General features: G+C 43.8%; 1 protein-coding gene across 1 annotated transcript in view; it reads left to right on the forward strand.

Moving 5' to 3' along the window:
- Window positions 1-8805, forward strand: part of LOC129769269 (growth hormone secretagogue receptor type 1-like) — a 233770-nt gene extending 224965 nt beyond the window's left edge. Inside the window, exons 7-8 of the mRNA XM_055771394.1 lie at window positions 8491-8603; window positions 8696-8805. Of these exons, the coding sequence (XP_055627369.1) occupies window positions 8491-8603 (113 nt within the window). The 3' untranslated portion in view covers window positions 8696-8805. The remainder of the gene's footprint in view (window positions 1-8490; window positions 8604-8695) is intronic.
- Window positions 8806-17686: the final 8881 nt, after the last annotated feature.

The raw sequence follows: 17686 nt of genomic DNA on the forward strand, positions 1-17686 counted from the left end.
ACGTAGTTCTACGTCAAAAACGTGAATGTTTGAAGGTATTGATAACAAAAAACAAATTTTCTAAACCTCCTGCTAAACCAAGTGCTCTTGACCTCTCGCTTTGCTCGAATTCACTATCGTTAGATTGCAAGTGGAATGTAATCCAGGACCCCAACGGTAGTGATCACTTGCCAATCAAAATTTCCATCACCATTGGGTCGAATTCTTCAGAATCTATAAACATGGCATAAGACCTCACAAGACACATTGACTGGAAAAAATATGCGGACGCGAATGCTCTAGCCATCAATTCCAGAGATGGTTTACCTCCATTGGAGTAGTATAACTTCATTTCTCGTTTGATATATGACAGCGCGGTTCGCGCTCAAACGAAACCCATCCCAGGCTCCACTATTCGTCGAAGGCCTCCAAATCCATGGTGGGATAGCCAATGTTCCAAGCTTTATCAAGATAAATCGAACGCATTTAAAGCTTTTCGGAAACGTGGAACCCCTGAAAATTTTCAAACGTATTTAGCCCTTGAGAATCAGTTCAAAAATTTGATCATAGGGAAAAAACGTGCTTATTGGCGAAATTTCCTTCGGTTATTATTCCGTAAATTTCCTTCGGAAATTCCGTAAGGTTTATCACGAGAAACGTCAATGAAAAAATTATGGAAAGTGGCTCGAAACATGAGAAATCGCTCTTCATCGAATGAAAGCGAGGAATATTCACATCGATGGATTTTTAATTTTGCACGAAAGGTTTGTCCTTATTCCGCACCTGTGCAAAAAATTGTTCGAGGTATACCACAAGATAGGTACGATCTTGATTCCGAGTTTTCGATGGTAGAATTCTCTCTTGCTCTCCTTTCTTGTAACAATTCTGCTCCGGGATCGGATAGAATTAAGTTTAACTTGCTGAAAAACCTCCCTGATGTGGCGAAACATCGCTTGTTGAATTTATTCAATCAGTTTCTGGAGCATAATATTGTTCCAGATGATTGGAGACAAGTGCGAGTTATAACTATTAAAAAACCCGGAAAACCCGCGTCCGACTTCAATTCGTACCGCCCAATAGCAATGCTGTCTTGTATACGGAAATTGTTGGAGAAAATGATCTTGTTTCGCCTTGATCGTTGGGTTGAAACGAATGGCCTACTCTCAGATACACAATATGGGTTCCGCAAGGGCAATGGGACGAATGATTGTCTTGCGTTGCTTTCTTCAGAAATTCAAATGGCTTACGCCAAAAAAAAACAAATGGCTTCAGTATTCTTGGACATAAAGGGGGCCTTTGATTCTGTTTCAATAGAGGTTTTGTCAGACAAATTACACTCTCGGGGTCTGCCGCCTCTATTGAATAATATGTTATATAACTTGCTTTGTGAGAAACATTTGAACTTTTCTCACGGAGATTCGGCAGTAAGTCAGTTCTCTTACATGGGCCTCCCCCAGGGCTCATGTTTAAGCCCCCTTTTGTACAACTTCTATGTAAGCGACATCGACAATTGCCTTACACAAAATTGCAGCCTAAGACAACTTGCAGATGATGGAGTGGTGTCTGTCGTAGGATCAAACTAATCCGACCTGCAAGGACCCTTACAAGATACTTTGAACAATTTTTCAACCTGGGCCATTGGGCTAGGGATCGAATTCTCCACGGAGAAAACAGAGATGGTGGTTTTTTTCTAGGAAGCATAGACCAGCAAAACCAAAGCTTCAACTTTTGGGTAAACCGATCACTCATGCTATGTCATTCAAGTATCTTGGGGTCTGGTTCGACTCCAAATGTACTTGGGAGCCCATATTAGGTATCTGAGTAAAAAATGCCAACAAAGAATAAACTTTCTCCGTACAATTACCGGCACCTGGTGGGGAGCCCATCCCGAAGATCTTATAATGTTGTATCGAACAACTATTCTCTCAGTGATGGAGTATGGCAGTTTCTGTTTTCAATCAGTTGCCAAAACACACCTCATTAAACTCGAGCGAATTCAGTATCTTTGTCTCCGTATTGCGTTGGGATGTATGCCCTCAACGCATACCATGAGCCTCGAGGTTTTGGCAGGCGTACTCTCACTAAAAGATCGCTTCAATTTATTATCTCTTCGGTTCTTCATCCGGTGTAAGGTCATGAACCTATTGGTGATCGAAAATTTTGAGCAGCTGATCGAGCTAAATTTTCACTCCGGATTCATGATTTCATATCATGAATTCATCTCCATGCAGGTTGATCCTTCTTCGTATATTCCCAACCGTGTTTGTTTCCCTGACTACATCAATTCCTCTGTGCATTTTGATCTGTCCATGAAGCAAGATATCCATGGATATTCAGATTACCAACGATCGAGGATCGCTCCAACGATCTTCGATTCAAAGTATGGGGGTATCAATTGTGATAATATGTACTTTACTGATGGGTCCTCTATGAATGAGTCCACAGGATTTGGAGTGTTAAACGAATTTTTTAGCACCTCACACAGTCTTCAGAATCCTTGCTCAGTGTATATTGCTGAATTGGCTGCGATACACTGGGCGCTGGACAGCGTCGCCTCACGACCTGTTGAACACTATTACATTGTAACGGATAGTCTTAGCTCTGTCGAAGCTATCCGTTCAGTGAGGCTGGAAAAGCACTCGCCGTACTTCCTTGAGAGAATACGAGAAATTTTGAGTGCTTTATCCAGACGCTGTTATGTCATTACCTTTGTCTGGGTCCCTTCACATTGCTCAATTCCGGGTAATGAGAGGGCTGACTCATTAGCAAAGGTAGGTGCGATTGAAGGCGACATTTACCAGCGTCAAATCGCCTTCAATGAAATTTTTTCTTTAGTCCGTAAAAATACCATCGCTAACTGGCAACGCAAATGGAACGAAGATGAATTGGGCCGGTGGTTTCACTCGATTATCCCTAAGGTTAGCCTCAAACCGTGGTTCAAAAAGTCTGGACTTGAGTCGGGACTTTATTCGCACCTTCTCCCGACTCATGTCCAATCACTGTTCGTTAGATGCGCTTCTCTTTCGTTTCAATCTTGCCAGCAACAATCTCTGCGTCTGTGGTCAAGGTTATCACGACATCGAGGATGTTGTTTGGTCGTGCGAGGTGTATCTTGTCGCCAGATCGAATTTAGAAAACTCCCTTCGGGCCCGAGGAAGACAGCCCAATGTGCCGGTGAGAGATGTGTTGGCTCGGTTAGACCTTGATTAATATGTTTTCCCAAATATATGTTTTCCTTAAAGCTATCGATCTTCGTGTGTGATTGTACCTATGTCCTTATACCCTCCTTTTCATCCATTGGCGATTGGCCCCCTTGGTATAAACAGTAAAATAAGTTGAAATGTAAATATACAATAGATTTTTTTTTTTTTCCCAAAATATATTTTTTATTAAGGCACATGTGGCGTTAGCCTGACGGGGCCGGGAGTCCAATATTTTGACAATTTTTGTCTTACAACTATGTTAGTAATATGTAACCGATTACTCGCGGTTGGCTCGAGGTTAGTATTACAAGTGTTCTCATAATTGGTATGTTGCAGTCTTCGATGCTCTGTACGTGTGCCCGACACGGGATACTTCCTATTAGAATGCAGCTGACTATTAATCAGCAACGCCCCCCTAGTCTGTACCCCATATCTAGCGTGGTGCGTCTTTCTCGACTCGAGGAATCCAGGATAGAATGGTCACTAGCCGGCGCAATCATCAGCTCGTGTAGAGTTGTCATGAGCGGTACAACCTTTGGCTCTTGTTGAATGATCAGTGGACTGCACAACCTTCGGCCCGTGCATCTGTAAAGAGTGTGTGTATGTATTGCCGCGACTAAGTAAAAGTTTATCGATCGGATAGGAGGGATATGAAACGGGGACACAACGAAGGAAACATCATTAAACGTTGACATCGGCGTTTCTGAGGAACAGGTATAGATGAAGCAGAAGATCAGGATCACGACTACCTAAGATATCCCGGACGGGGATCTCCGATTGTCTGCCTTGTGCTCTCAGTGCTCTAGAGAGCTGAGAGCGAGCAGTATGGAACCGGATACACGACCAGACAACATGCTCGATGTCGTGGTAGCCATCGCCACAATCACAAACATTGTTTGCTGCGACATAAACATAAGCCGAGATATCACGCGAATGAAATCACGACCTACATTCAATCCCTTGAACCATGCACTCGTCGAGACCTTAGGGATAATCGTGTGTAACCAACGACCGAACTCATCTTCACTCCACATGCGCTGCCAACTAACGAGTGTGTCCTGACGAGGAATGTGAACAAATTCATTATAGGCAATTTGCCTTTCAAAAAGTGTGCCTTCTGAAACGCCCACCTTAGCTAGCGAGTCCGCTTTCTCATTCCCCGGAATCGAGCAATGAGAGGGAACCCATGCTAAGGTAATCTTGAATAATTTTTCGACCAAAACACTCAATAGATGTCTTATTCTTGTTAGGAAATAAGATGAGCGTTTATCAACTTTCATTGAGCGGATTGCCTCTATTGAGCTGAGACTGTCTGAAAAAATAAAATAATGGTCGATGGGCAGTGTTTCAATGATCCCCAGTGCGTAGTATATCGCACCCAGTTCAGCGACATACACGGAACAAGGATATTTGAGTTTGAAAGAGGCACTGTAATTTTCATTGAAGATGCCGAAGCCAGTGGACCCGTTTATGTATGAACCGTCAGTAAAGAACATTTTATCAGATCCAACATTCCCATATTTTTCCGAAAATATCGACGGAATAACATTGGAGCGTAGGTGATCTGGTATTCCATGGATTTTTTGTCGCATGGACAGATCAAAAATGACAGAGGAATTGCAAAAGTATGGGAAGCAAACTTGGTTGGAGATGCCTGGTGAAGGGTGCACGTCGTGGGTAAGGTACTCATGGTATAAAGACATAAAACATGACTGAAGAATCAGTTGGAGTAGATTTTCGAAGTTATCAATCACCAATGGATTCATGATCTTGCAACGGATGAGAAATCTGTAGGATAAATTGTGAACCGAAGAGTAAGCGGGGGTACTCCTGCCAAAACTTCGAGACTCATCGTATGTGTCGAATGCAAACACCCCATGGCTATACGCAAGCAACGATATTGTATTCTCTCCAGCTTGAGAATATGAATCCTGGCAGCTGATCGGAAGCAAAAACTGCCATATTCTAACACTGATAATATCGTTGTTTTGTACAACTGGATGAGGTCTCCTGGATGGGCACCCCACCATGTTCCGGTAATTGTTTGGAGAAAATTGATTCTTTGCTGGCATTTCTGTTTCAAATACGCAATGTGTCTCCCCCAGGTACACTTAGAATCAAAATATACACCCAGGTATTTGAAAAACATAGAGTGTTGGATCGTTTTGCCGGATAGGTGAAGCTGGAATTGGGCGGGTTCGTGCTTCCTAGAAAAAACGACCATTTCAGTTTTCTCCGTAGAGAATTCGATACCCAGCTTGAGGGCCCACGTGAACAGATTGTTCAGGGTATCTTGCAACGACTTTTGCAGAACGACGGGATTAGTACCCGTGATGGAAATAACTCCATCGTCTGCAAGTTGTCTCAGCGTGCAGTCTCTAGTTAGACAATCATCCATATCATTGACGTAAAAATTGTACAAGAGGGGGCTTAGGCAGGAGCCTTGTGGTAGGCCCATAAAACTGTAACGAGAAGATTTCGAGCTGCCATGAGAGAAAATCATGTGTTTTTCTGACAGTAAATTGTACAGGAAATTATTCAGAATTGGTGAAAGTCCACGATTATGAAGCTTCTCTGAGAGAATTTCCATGGAAACTGAATCAAATGCCCCTTTGATATCGAGAAAAACGGAAGCCATTTGTTCTTTGCGAGCAAATGCGATTTGGATTTCAGAAGATAGCAGCGCGAGACAATCGTTCGTCCCTTTACCTCGGCGGAAGCCAAACTGCGTATTTGACAGCAAATTGTTCGTTTCAACCCACTTGTCCAAACGAAGTAGAATCATTTTCTCTAACAATTTACGAATACAGGATAACATTGCAATAGGCCTATACGAATTGTGATCGCAAGCCGGCTTGTTGGGTTTTCGTATGGCTATCACTCTCACTTGTCTCCAGTCATGCGGGACTATATTCAGCTCCAGAAACTTGTTGAACAAGTTCAGCAAACGCTGTTTTGCCAAGTCGGGAAGATTCTTCAACAAGTTGAATTTAATCTTGTCCGACCCAGGAGCTGAATTGTTACATGAGAGGAGGGCAATTGAGAATTCTACCATCGAAAAATTCTCATAATCGCATTGGAGCGGAATATCGCGTACGACGCTTTGTGCAGGAACAGAATCGGGACAAACCTTCCTTGCAAATTTGAAAATCCAACGGTCAGAGTATTCCTCACTTTCATTGGTATGGTTCCAGCCACGCATTCTCCTAGCCGTATTCCAAAGAGTACTCATAGCGGTCTCCCTTGACAAACCATTGACGAATTTCCGCCAATATCCACGCTTTTTTGCTTTAATCAGACCTTTTAGTTTGGCTTCTAGAGCTTGGTACTTTCGAAACCATTCCACTAATCCAGTTTTCCTGAATTTTTTGAAAGCGGATGATTTTTCAAGGTAGACCTTTGAACACTCCTTGTCCCACCAAAATGATGGAGGACGACGTCGGAAAGTGGTAGCCGGTACACGTTTCTTTTGAGCTTGAAGTGCGCTATCGTAAATCAAACTTGATATAAAATTATACTCTTCAAGGGGAGGAAGTTCATGCATCGAAATGATTGCTTCAGATATTAATTCTGCAAATTTTCTCCAGTCAATATTCTTCGTGAGGTCATACGCAATATCGACTACAATATACTAATATACAATAGATATACGAATAGATTTAAGAATCGAGTGTGATCATCAACATTGTAACAATTCCCTTATATCCCATCCCTTTCCTGAAAGAATATGTCACCCTCTAAACTCGAGTAAACCGCGAGTAATCGGTTTTCCACCTTACCAACCATAGTGTTAGGACAATTATTTATGTATAATTTTAAAACATATATTTAAGAATTCGGCTCCTTTAAACTAATGTAACTGAGCCTGTAAAAATAAACGATTTATATAATAAAAATTTACTTTCTTGGTGACTAAACAAGCGAAATAAACTCTTTTTGTTAATAACAACCTCGAAAACAGTAGCAATGATTCATTATGATCAATATTAGCGCAAATGCAATCCTAGTTGCAGGCAGTTTTGCGATTGGCACGCGAACCCAAATAACTTATAACATTCCAGTAAGACATTCAAGATGCATGGTATGCCCCAAATAATTTTTTGGCGCTCAACCTTACCGCCTGCTTCGCCATAACGTCAGTTTAATACATTGATGCATTCTCAAAGGCACCAACGAAGCCCTTATGATGACGGAAAACAAACAATGTTAACAGCTTGGAAAAAGACTGAATTATGCCACACAGCTTGTTCTCTGCTGTAACACCCATCGATGCGAATTCGCTGATGACTTTGTCAAGAGCGGCCGCCTTCACCACCAGCGGGGGGAGCTTGATTTGATTTGGGAGCTGTTGTTCGATGCGGTGTCACACTCGCGAAGGCTCGGTTCAGTGCGAGCGCTTTGCACTGCACCAACATCGCGTGCAGCAGTAGATGACGCTTACATCGAAATTTTATTGCCCCTGGCAATGCGTTCGTTTTTTTTTTGCAGGACTCGAGCCAGCCTTCCTTTTCTTCTTGCTCATCACACACTACGCGAAGCGTCCAATTTATGACGCGAAAAACAAAACACACGATACGAATAACGCGAAAAACGAACAGAAAAACCAAACGACGATATACAAGTTGGATTACCACTGGTGGGGTCCAATCTTAGATCGAAGCGCAGCGAAAGCAAAGTGAACTGGATTGCTCAACAGTCCGATGCCGAATGAAAGTTTGCCTCAGCGACTGTTTATACTTTAGGCAAGTATTCCCCTTCATTCTTCTACCTTTTCCTTTGTTCACGGAGACTTTCAATCCTACGATTTCCCCTCTGTTGGTCGACGATAAGTTGCTCGTTATTGACAGCTCTGTTCGGGAAAGCACACAAATGGACAGAACAAATGTATGGGAAAATGGAAATGCTTAAAGTTTTCATGAATTTCAACCATCTACAAACCAGAGGATTCTAATGATGCTATACACAAGCATTAAACAAATCTTACGGAATTTCCGATTCGTTTAGTATGTAAATCTCCAAAATCCGTTCCCGACAAAAATAGTTATTAACGTTAACTTTATTTCATAAAAACGTGACCTGTTTTCTGATTTGGCACCCTTAATGAAAGACGTAGTTCTACGTCAAAAAAACATTTCAGAGATTGTTCTACTAAGCAGTTGTTTCTAAAATTTCACAGCATTATAGAATAATATCCGAAGGTTTAAACAAGCGACCTTTATAATATAAAAGCGTAGTTCTACGTCAACAATGCGGTCGTATCTTGGACACAACCTCCTATATTTTTTTTCTCTCTCTCTCTCCTCCTCAGAATTCATCCTCCGGAGTGGTTCCAAGGTGCGACGGAACACAACAACCAACAACGACGCAGATATCACATGGCGAGACCTGACCGATTACCAAATCACAAATTTTACGAAATAGGTTAACAGATATTTAGACTAGTTTATACTACGAAGTGTAGAATCAGAAGAGTATTTAATGTTGAGTTTTATTAATGTATTTATTTATTTTAGATGCGAGGATTGAACTTAAGATGCATAATGTCTAATGACGGCACAAATATTTAAAAGGGATACTAAGGAACAAATTTTTGTATGTAACTTTGAGTATGTGTGAGGGAGGATCTAATAAATATAGAAACAATATCGAAAATTCTTTGTATTTTGTAATGATGACAGCCGATCACTTTCATTCAGAGTCCCGAGAATAAAGAATTCTGATTGAAATTCGTATTTTAAAATAGACGTTTTTTTTTTGCACTTTGAATGCACAAATTCATCGATTGGTTTTACAATCGTTACCAAATTACAACGATATGTGATCAGTCATCGTTGAAAAACGATTTCTTCTTCTCCGTTTTCCTCCAATAGAAGAGTTGTTTCTTCATGAATAATAACGTCTTCTGGATGTGTGACAATTGTTCTGAGTTGTTCACCAATGGCACATTCCGGAGCATCATGACCAACAAAATGAGCGGAACTACTGAATCAAAAGCGTTTTCATCTCTGAAAAATGAAGTTGCAAAGCTGAGTGACGCGGTATCAACTTTATCGGCAAAAGTAAACCGAAACGTAGACGTGAGGATAGTGGTAACCCTATCAGTACTCCTTCGAAGCCGGTGAGGGTTTGTGGAACTAGGCCTATGAATCAACACCTCAAAACCATTCAACTGATTGACAATTTGGTCTGGATCTACCTATCTGCTTTTGATCCGCCAACAACTGAGAATGAAATTGCATCGCTGGTACGTGAATGCCTCGAACTGGAACCAAATTCAGAGATGAAAGTTGTGAAATTTGTCCCGAAAGGGGCATACTTAGGCAGCATGAATTTCATCTCATTCAAAGTTGGTATACATGTTCAGTTCAAGAACAAAGCTCTTTCCCGCGAATCGTGGCCAGAAAATGTATTTTTTCGTGTATTCGTAGACCGCTCAAAAAACCAGGACAAGGTTGTGACGTTCAACCAGGCGACAAGTAGAAGAAATCTACCCCCACCTGGTTTCGAATCGGCAGTTCAGATGGAAGCTTAAGTTTACCGACCATCAAGCCCCCTTCACCGCCCTTCGAAAACAACACCACCTTTGGTTTATCGTCACTAGGACGCACTACCTGTAGCAATATGGAAGCCCTAAATTCCTTCGACACAGTCGCGCTAATTAAAGCCTACGCTCACCTTAGACGTCCTGGTCCTGTGGTCGAGAGTGGATGCAGGGTCTTCCAAACTTCTTCACCAGGCAAGTATGCTTTTGTTATAGCAAACGAGTAATAAGCTTTTACCACTGGGACGCACAAACAACGGCATCATGGAAGCCCCTAACCCGTCCAACTCAGTCGAGCCCTGCAGCCAGCGTCAGTACAGCCGTCCCGGTTCTGCAGTAGAGTCTGGGGAAGGGGTCTTCCAACGTGCCACTCTAGGCGAGTATAATTGAATCGAGCCCCATTCGCGACCTGACCTGCCTTCGGTTTCTAGCGTGGACGGCAGCACGACTACCAATGCCATTTGGTTATACTACCAGAACGTACGCGGCCTGAGGACGAAAATTGATGATCTATATGTGGCAGTAAGCGATTGCAATTACGACGTCATTATGTTGACTGAAACCGGACTTGACGATAGCATCAACTCCCTGCAGCTGTTTGGAGTTGAATTCAATGTTTTTCGCTGCGACCGAATTCCTTCCAACAGTGATAAGTCTAGATTAGGTGGAGTTCTCATCGCTGTAGCTAGTCGCTTCACTGCTGTAGCAGTGCATACGAGTAACGGAGGTTCTTTGGAACATATTTGTGTCGCACCTACAATACGTGGAAAAAGGTTGTTACTTTGCGCAGTATACATTCCACCCGACCGGAGTCGCGACGTGGGGGTTTATGTTTTTCATCTAGCTTCCGTACGAGAGCTGTGTGACCGAGCGTCCTCTGATGGCACAGTTTTAGTATGTGGTGATTTCAATCAGCCCCATATTGCGTAGGAACCACAATCCGATTCAGCTGTTAATCTGAACCCCTCTTTGACCTCTACGGCGAGTGCTGCTCTAGTGGACGGAGTCGCCTTTCTCGGTCTTCTGCAGCATAACTTCATTCGCAATGCTCGGGACCGTACATTTGATCTGGTTTTTTGTGCAGCTGACATCAACATAACTATCTCCGAATCCGTTCCGCCGTTGTTAGCAGTGGATCTGCACCATCCTCCGTTAGTGCTGTCTTTATCGGCTAAAGGTGGATCTCTGTCGACTGCTCAAGATCTAAGTAAAAGCGAACAACCGCTGGATTACGCTAAAATTGATTTCGTTCTATTTAATGAGTTTTTGAGTAGTTACAGTTGGAGTGCCCTTGGCCAGGACGTTAATGGCATGGCGACACGTTTTTGCGAAATAGTTTGCAGCTGGATCGTAACGAATACTCCACGGAAAAAACCTAAGATGTCACCACCATGGAGCACTCCATTTCTTCGCGTCTTACGACGCAATACAAATTCTGTCAGCGCAAACTGCGACGTCGACGAACTGTTGAAACTAACTAAGCATAACTTTAAACTTGCGAGCAATGCATACCGCAGCTGTCGATGGCTCAGTAGAATGGACAAATTCCAGGTATCAGCGGACACAACGGTGACAATGGTAAGTTTTTCTTCCTTTTCTTTTCAGGTGGTGTGGCGCGTATTCCAAGGATTCCCAGGTAAGCACGATTTCAATTTTGACGTAGGACTACGTCTAACCGGAAGATATAGGGGGTGAAATGGAAATCTAGGCACTGAACAAGTAGGAAAAAATGCAAGATTTGGAACGCTTATAACTCGAGCATTTCTCAATAGATCGCAAAGGTTTTTGCATCAATTGATAGGATATATATCTACGCATCTATCATTACGAATTACATTTCCTTTTTCTTGAGATAAATAATTGAATAATTGTGAAATATCAAGCATTGTCCAAATGCACTATGTGCCCATTTTTGATTGGTCCATTTTGTGTTCCTCAAATCGTACCGACCAAAACGGGCAACCAGAGCAGCAGCGAAATAGAATGAAGCACGATTGGAAAGGAAAAAGAAAAAAATGAACGAAACATTGATCGCAGTCTCACACATGCGTAATTCTCGAGCCAGCCAGTCAGCTTAAAAATCCCCGCCCCGGTGCCGTAATGATCATTCTCATCGAAACCGTACACCACATCGTTTCGCATCACATCAGATCAACAAACCAACACAAGCAGCCATGGTTGGACATGGCAAAGGAGGAAAAGTGAAGGGAAAGGCAAAATCCCACTCGAACCGTGTTGATCTGAAGTTCCCCGCAAGGGTAGCTAGGCCGAGCGCGTTAGTACCAGTGCACCAGTCCACCTAGCCGGCGTTATATAGATAACATAAAATAACATAAATAAAACAATATATTTAAAATATATATTTAACAAAAGCTGTCCCCTTTGTATAGTCCTACGTCACTCCGGTTATGTCCCCGACATTACCCACCCGTCTTTTTTATTTCATTTATCTCATACCAGGGACAGACATACAGCTGTACTTGCGTTGTACGTGTACAGCGTTGTATAGGTACCATCGTACCATGACAGACATACTTTGGTTGTACATTGTACCGTATGTCAAACTGACAATCAGATATTTTTTCAATTTCCACCACATATTTCAATGAAAAAGGTTTTTATTTAGTGTCTAAACTATCAAACACAACAAACAAGTTTCCAATCTGAGTTATTAACTTAAGAGAAAGTCAATGAAAAGAACGTTTATCAAGTGATTTGATTCTGCTTGTTCATGCTACCCACCACTAACCGTCTATGGCGCTGCGCACAGTACAACTGTAGCCATGTACAGCGGTAAAACAGGTCGGTACAGGTACAGCGATTGTACCGAGTTGCTTGCATGATTCTAGCGCTGTACATGGTGACAGACATACATTTTTCGAAGTACAACGCTAGTACAGTTGTATGTCTGTCATAAGTATAATTTACTACACTACGATCTTATTAACACAATATTTAATATAAATGATGAGAGAAACGGTATGATGGCTGGACTGCTGCTACTAACTAAAGCGACTGGAACAATAGAACCTCCTACATCTACAGCGATATCGAGGAGTCCCGGAACTCATGTTTGCGGCAGGCATCGATGCGGTGTAACTGTGCTATCGATGCCCAATACAGTAAGCACTCAATTTACTGCCGAGTTGAATACGTTATTCGTCGTACACGAACATGCTGGCCCCTCAGAAATGCCATGTCGTTATTGTTGATACATTTCTGGCGTGGTAATATTTTCCAAGGTGGCATCCCCTTGGATGGTTGATTTGTTTGATGTTTTCATTCCAGGTACTGATGTAGAAGTAGATGGGTTCTGAGAATCGTTTAATTTCAGGTGCAGCCACACGATCAGGTAAGTATTATCATGAAGAGAACGGAAACAGGATTGATGGTTCGGTTGTGGAATGCGATGCGATGGAGAGCTGCGACGAAGTCGTTGTTTTGATGAAGATAAGTCCTTGACCGGGTGAGTATTGATTTCAGCTGGGTGTAGCGAGGGAACAACATGTACGAGAGATACAAACGGTGAGTATGCATAGCCGGCAGACGTTGGAAGTGAATGAACTATTGATGTTATTCTTCTGCGGGTGATGTTATTGTGTTCATTGAATACGGATGCAGCACTTATTTCATGAGCAATGGAGATGCACAATGCGACAAACGGATGATGTCTTCTCTTCTGCAGACGCTATCGGGAGTAGGCATATTTTTGAAATAGGCCGAGCATATCGACCACTCGGAGTTGGTAGCGTGACTACCCGAGTTGTTCCGTCGTCGCCCGGATGGGTTTCAATAATTCTTCCGGTTGGCTAATTCATCGGTGGAGAATTATCATCCTTGATGATAGCCAGTTGCCCCTTTTCGATACAGATAGGTGGTTTACACCATTTAGTTCGCGATTGCAGTGTCGACAGGTATTCCAGATGCCACCTCTTCCATACCTGCTGGAATAATTTTTGGGTTTGTTGCCATTGTCGAAGTCGGTTGAACGGAATTTCGGCTACATCAATGTCTGGAACAGCCTTCAGGGCAGATCCAGTCAGAAAATGACCTGGTGTGAGTGCCTCTGAGTCAGACGGATTGTCGGCGAGGACCACGAGCGGGCGAGAATTCAGGCAACACTCAATTTGCGTCAGCAATGTTTCCATCGAATCATAAGCGAGCGTGTGTGTACCTAGAACTCGCACAAAGTGCTTCTGCGCCGATGCTATTACTCAGGTCAGCAACCAACTCTATATGGACAGCCTATGTGACAAAGCACACAAAGACTGCAACATATGCTTTTATGGGTGCAGTTCGTCGATGCGGTGGTTTCAGTTGAATTGGTCCCCAATAGTCAACGCCAGTCACGGAGAACGGTCGAGCTGCGGTGACTCGAGACGCTGGAAGTTCACCCAAAATTGCTCTAACAATTTCGGGTGCGCTCTGATACAAATAACGCATTTGTGGACCACTTGTTTGGCCAGGTTTCTGGCCCCTGTGATCCAGTATCTTAGACGGAGAAGATTCAGGAGTAGTTGGGGCGCTGCGTGCAAATGCTAGTAGCGAACGAGTAGAACCGAGAACTGATGCGAGGCGGGGAGTAAAATCTGGTGCCTGCTATCATAATGCTGCGTAGTTTTCCTCAACCTGCCACCAATGCGAATGAGCTTGTCTGCTTCCAAGAACGGTTCGACCCATCGGATGCGAGATTTCGGATGTACAGGTTGTGCTCTTTCCAGGCTGTTGTACTCGCAACTGAAGGTCTGCTGCTGGATCAAACGAATGATGACTGCTTCCGCTTCCTTCCGCTCGTCTGCTGTAAGGTAGGTCGATGTTGATTCATCTGGTAACTTTCGCCTGCTGTTCCGTACAAACCGATAACAGTAGGCTATTGCTCGAACTAAACGCTGGAAGTTTGAGAATCGTGCTACTAAATGATCGTCGAACGTAGGTTCAACAGATGCGGAGGCGACTGCAGGTGGTGTTTTTCTCGCTTCTACGAGCGCCCCGAGATGAGGTGTACCATCGTGTTGCTGAATGGGCCATTCACTGGGATCATTTTTCAACCAGTGTGGACCCTGCCACCAAAGCTGGGAAATGAGGAGCGTTTCAGTCGGAACCCCTCTAGAAATATGGTCTGCGGGATTTTGTTGACCCGCTACGTTGATTTCATGAGCAGTTCTGTGTTTTAGTCTGGATTTTGGAGACGCGAATTGCGAAAAAAGTAGTCCACGCCGATGGACACGAGTTGAGCCAGCAGATGACAATAGTCGAATCGACCCAGAAGTTGGTTTCTGCTGGTGTTTGAAGCGATGACGTCACTCTTTCGTACAACTCGGCGGACGAGAGAGCCCCTCACAGCTCTAATCGGGGAATACTTTGATTTTTCAAAGGAGCTACCTTAGACCTTGCAGTGAGGAGGGAAACTTTGACAGCGCTGGTAGCGTTAGTAGATCGAACGTAGACACATGTTCCGTATGCGCGTTCCGAAGCGTCGGAGAAAAAATGTAGCTGTACCTTTTCTGGATTAGGAATCAAAATACAGCGGTTGATACGCAGGTCGTTCAGCCGTGGGAGTTGCGATTGATACTCGTACCAGCGTTACTTCAGATTCGGAGGGAGCTCAGCGTCCCAACTCCAAGTCCTACCGTCGTTATCCTTCAGCGTCCACAGTGTTTGCATGAAGATTTTGGCGGTAGTTACAACTGGGCTCACTAGGCCTACCTGTTCGAACAGTCGAGCGACGTAGGAAAGAGCGATGCGTTTCGTGAGGGGAGAATTTTCTGTAGACGGAAGCTGAATTTGGTCCCGAAGTTGGTCACTTGTCGGTTCCCAATGCAATCCGAGTGTTTTAATACATTGGTCTCGATCGAAATCAACTGAAGCTTTGAGAGCACGGTTTTCGGGCGGTACGTCCTCAAGAACGGCTGGCTCATTGGATGCCCATTTGCGGAGTTCGAATCTGCCCTTGGAGAGAAGAGCTTCGAGTTGTCGGCGGAGGTTAGAAGTCTCCGTCGTGTTACGTCCTCCAGAGAAAAGGTCATCAACGTAGAAATCTCTACGCAGTACGTCGACCGCTTCGGGATAATTATCTTTTTCGTCATACATCTGCTTGATGTCGGCGATCAACATCACTTGGTGTGTCCGAGAACGCATAATGATTGAGCGGAGTTCTTCCTGGACAATGGGACCCACCATGAGAGCGTCGTTTAGCGATGGTCCGTTCGGGGTTTTGCACGACGCGTCGAAGACCACACGCAGTTTCGTTGTCGAGCTGTCCTCCCGTCTTACTGCGTGGTGCGGAAGATGGTAGCAGGGACGGGGTGGATTTTCATGATCAAACACGCGTTGCATGTGGCCAAGGGCCAGTGTTGTAAACGGTCGACATTTCTCTCAACCATCACATACTGCCCTTGCTCAAGATTTACGGCACAATATGTATTGCGAATGTAACCAAGAATGCATTGCTCGGTTCTAACATCAGAAATAAACGCACAGCCGCAAACACGACTATCAATTGAACGTTTATATGTTTTCTCTTTCTGTCGACCGTACCCAGAAGAGCGATGAAAATATGCTATTTCCAATCTACCATTCGTGCTCATAACCATCCCTCAATTCCGGCTAATATGACTGTAGTTTTAATGTCATTTGACATTAAAACTGCAGTGGTGTGCATTCTTTTTCTCCCTTTATTCTGCATTCAAGCGTAGCTGCACATATACATCCACCTGCTCACTCACACATCCATACACGATGGATGGTATTCAGACGGATTGCTATATCAAAGCAACCGTCGAACTCTCCCTTATCAAGTGCGAATGTGTTGAATGAACGTTTTCAGCGGTAGCGTTCCCCGTGAACACTGTTGTTTAATTACGGGGCGATGGATATCTAATGTATAGGACGAAAAAAAGCCGAAATGTCATATGACATTTTTAGTTCGACGGTTGTTTGACTGTTCATTTTATGATGTTCATTAATGACACAGCACATACGTCTCCATGAACAGTCATACGATGGTGACCATTAGCAACAATGCCAAGGGCATAACAATCCTCTAGAAACGTTCGATACTGCTGATTCTGCTCCGTGTTGCGTATAAGGCGACCTTCAAGCTGGTGAAATCTTCGAAGAGCGGTGCGTCGGTTATCGACCAAGCCCAAGAGTACTTTTTTTTTCCAGAATATATATTTTTATCAAGGCTCATATGGCGTTAGCCTCACGGGGCCGGGAGTTCAATACTTTGACAATTTTTCTTATTATCTATGTTAGTAATATGTAACCGATTACTCGCGGTTGGCTCGAGGTTAGTATTACAAGTGTTTTCGTAATTCGGATGTTGCTGTCTCCAATGCTCTGTACGTGTGCCCGACACGGGATACTTCCTATTGGGATGCAGCTGACCCTTAATCAGCAACGCCCCCCTAGTCTGTACCTCATATCTAGCGTGGTGCGTCTTTCTCGACTCGAGGAATCCAGGATAGAATGGTCACTAACCGGCGCAATCATCAGTTCGTGTAGAGTTGTCATGAGCGGTACAACCTTTGGCTCTTGTTGAATGATCAGTGGACTGCACAACCTTTGGCCCGTGTATCTGTAAAGAGTGTGTGTATGTATTGCCGCGACTAAGTGAAAGTTTATCGATCGGATAGGAGGGATATAAAACGGGGACACAACGAAGGAAACATCATTAAACGTTGACATCGGCGTTCCTGAGGAACAGGTATAGATGAAGCAGAAGATCAGAATCACGGCTACCTAAGATATCCCGGACGGGGATCTCCGATTGTCTGCCTTGTGCTCTCAGTGCTCTAGAGAGCTGAGAGCGAGCAGCATGGAACCGGATACACGACCAGACAACATGCTCGATGTCGTGGTAGCCATCGCCACAATCACAAATATTGTTTGCTGCGAGCCCAATGCGATAGAGATGCGCGTTTAGGTTGTAGTGATTGGACATAAGCCGAGATATCACGCG

This window comes from Toxorhynchites rutilus, chromosome 2 (assembly GCF_029784135.1).
Source record: "Toxorhynchites rutilus septentrionalis strain SRP chromosome 2, ASM2978413v1, whole genome shotgun sequence".
In the NCBI taxonomy this organism is placed as follows: domain Eukaryota; kingdom Metazoa; phylum Arthropoda; class Insecta; order Diptera; family Culicidae; genus Toxorhynchites; species Toxorhynchites rutilus.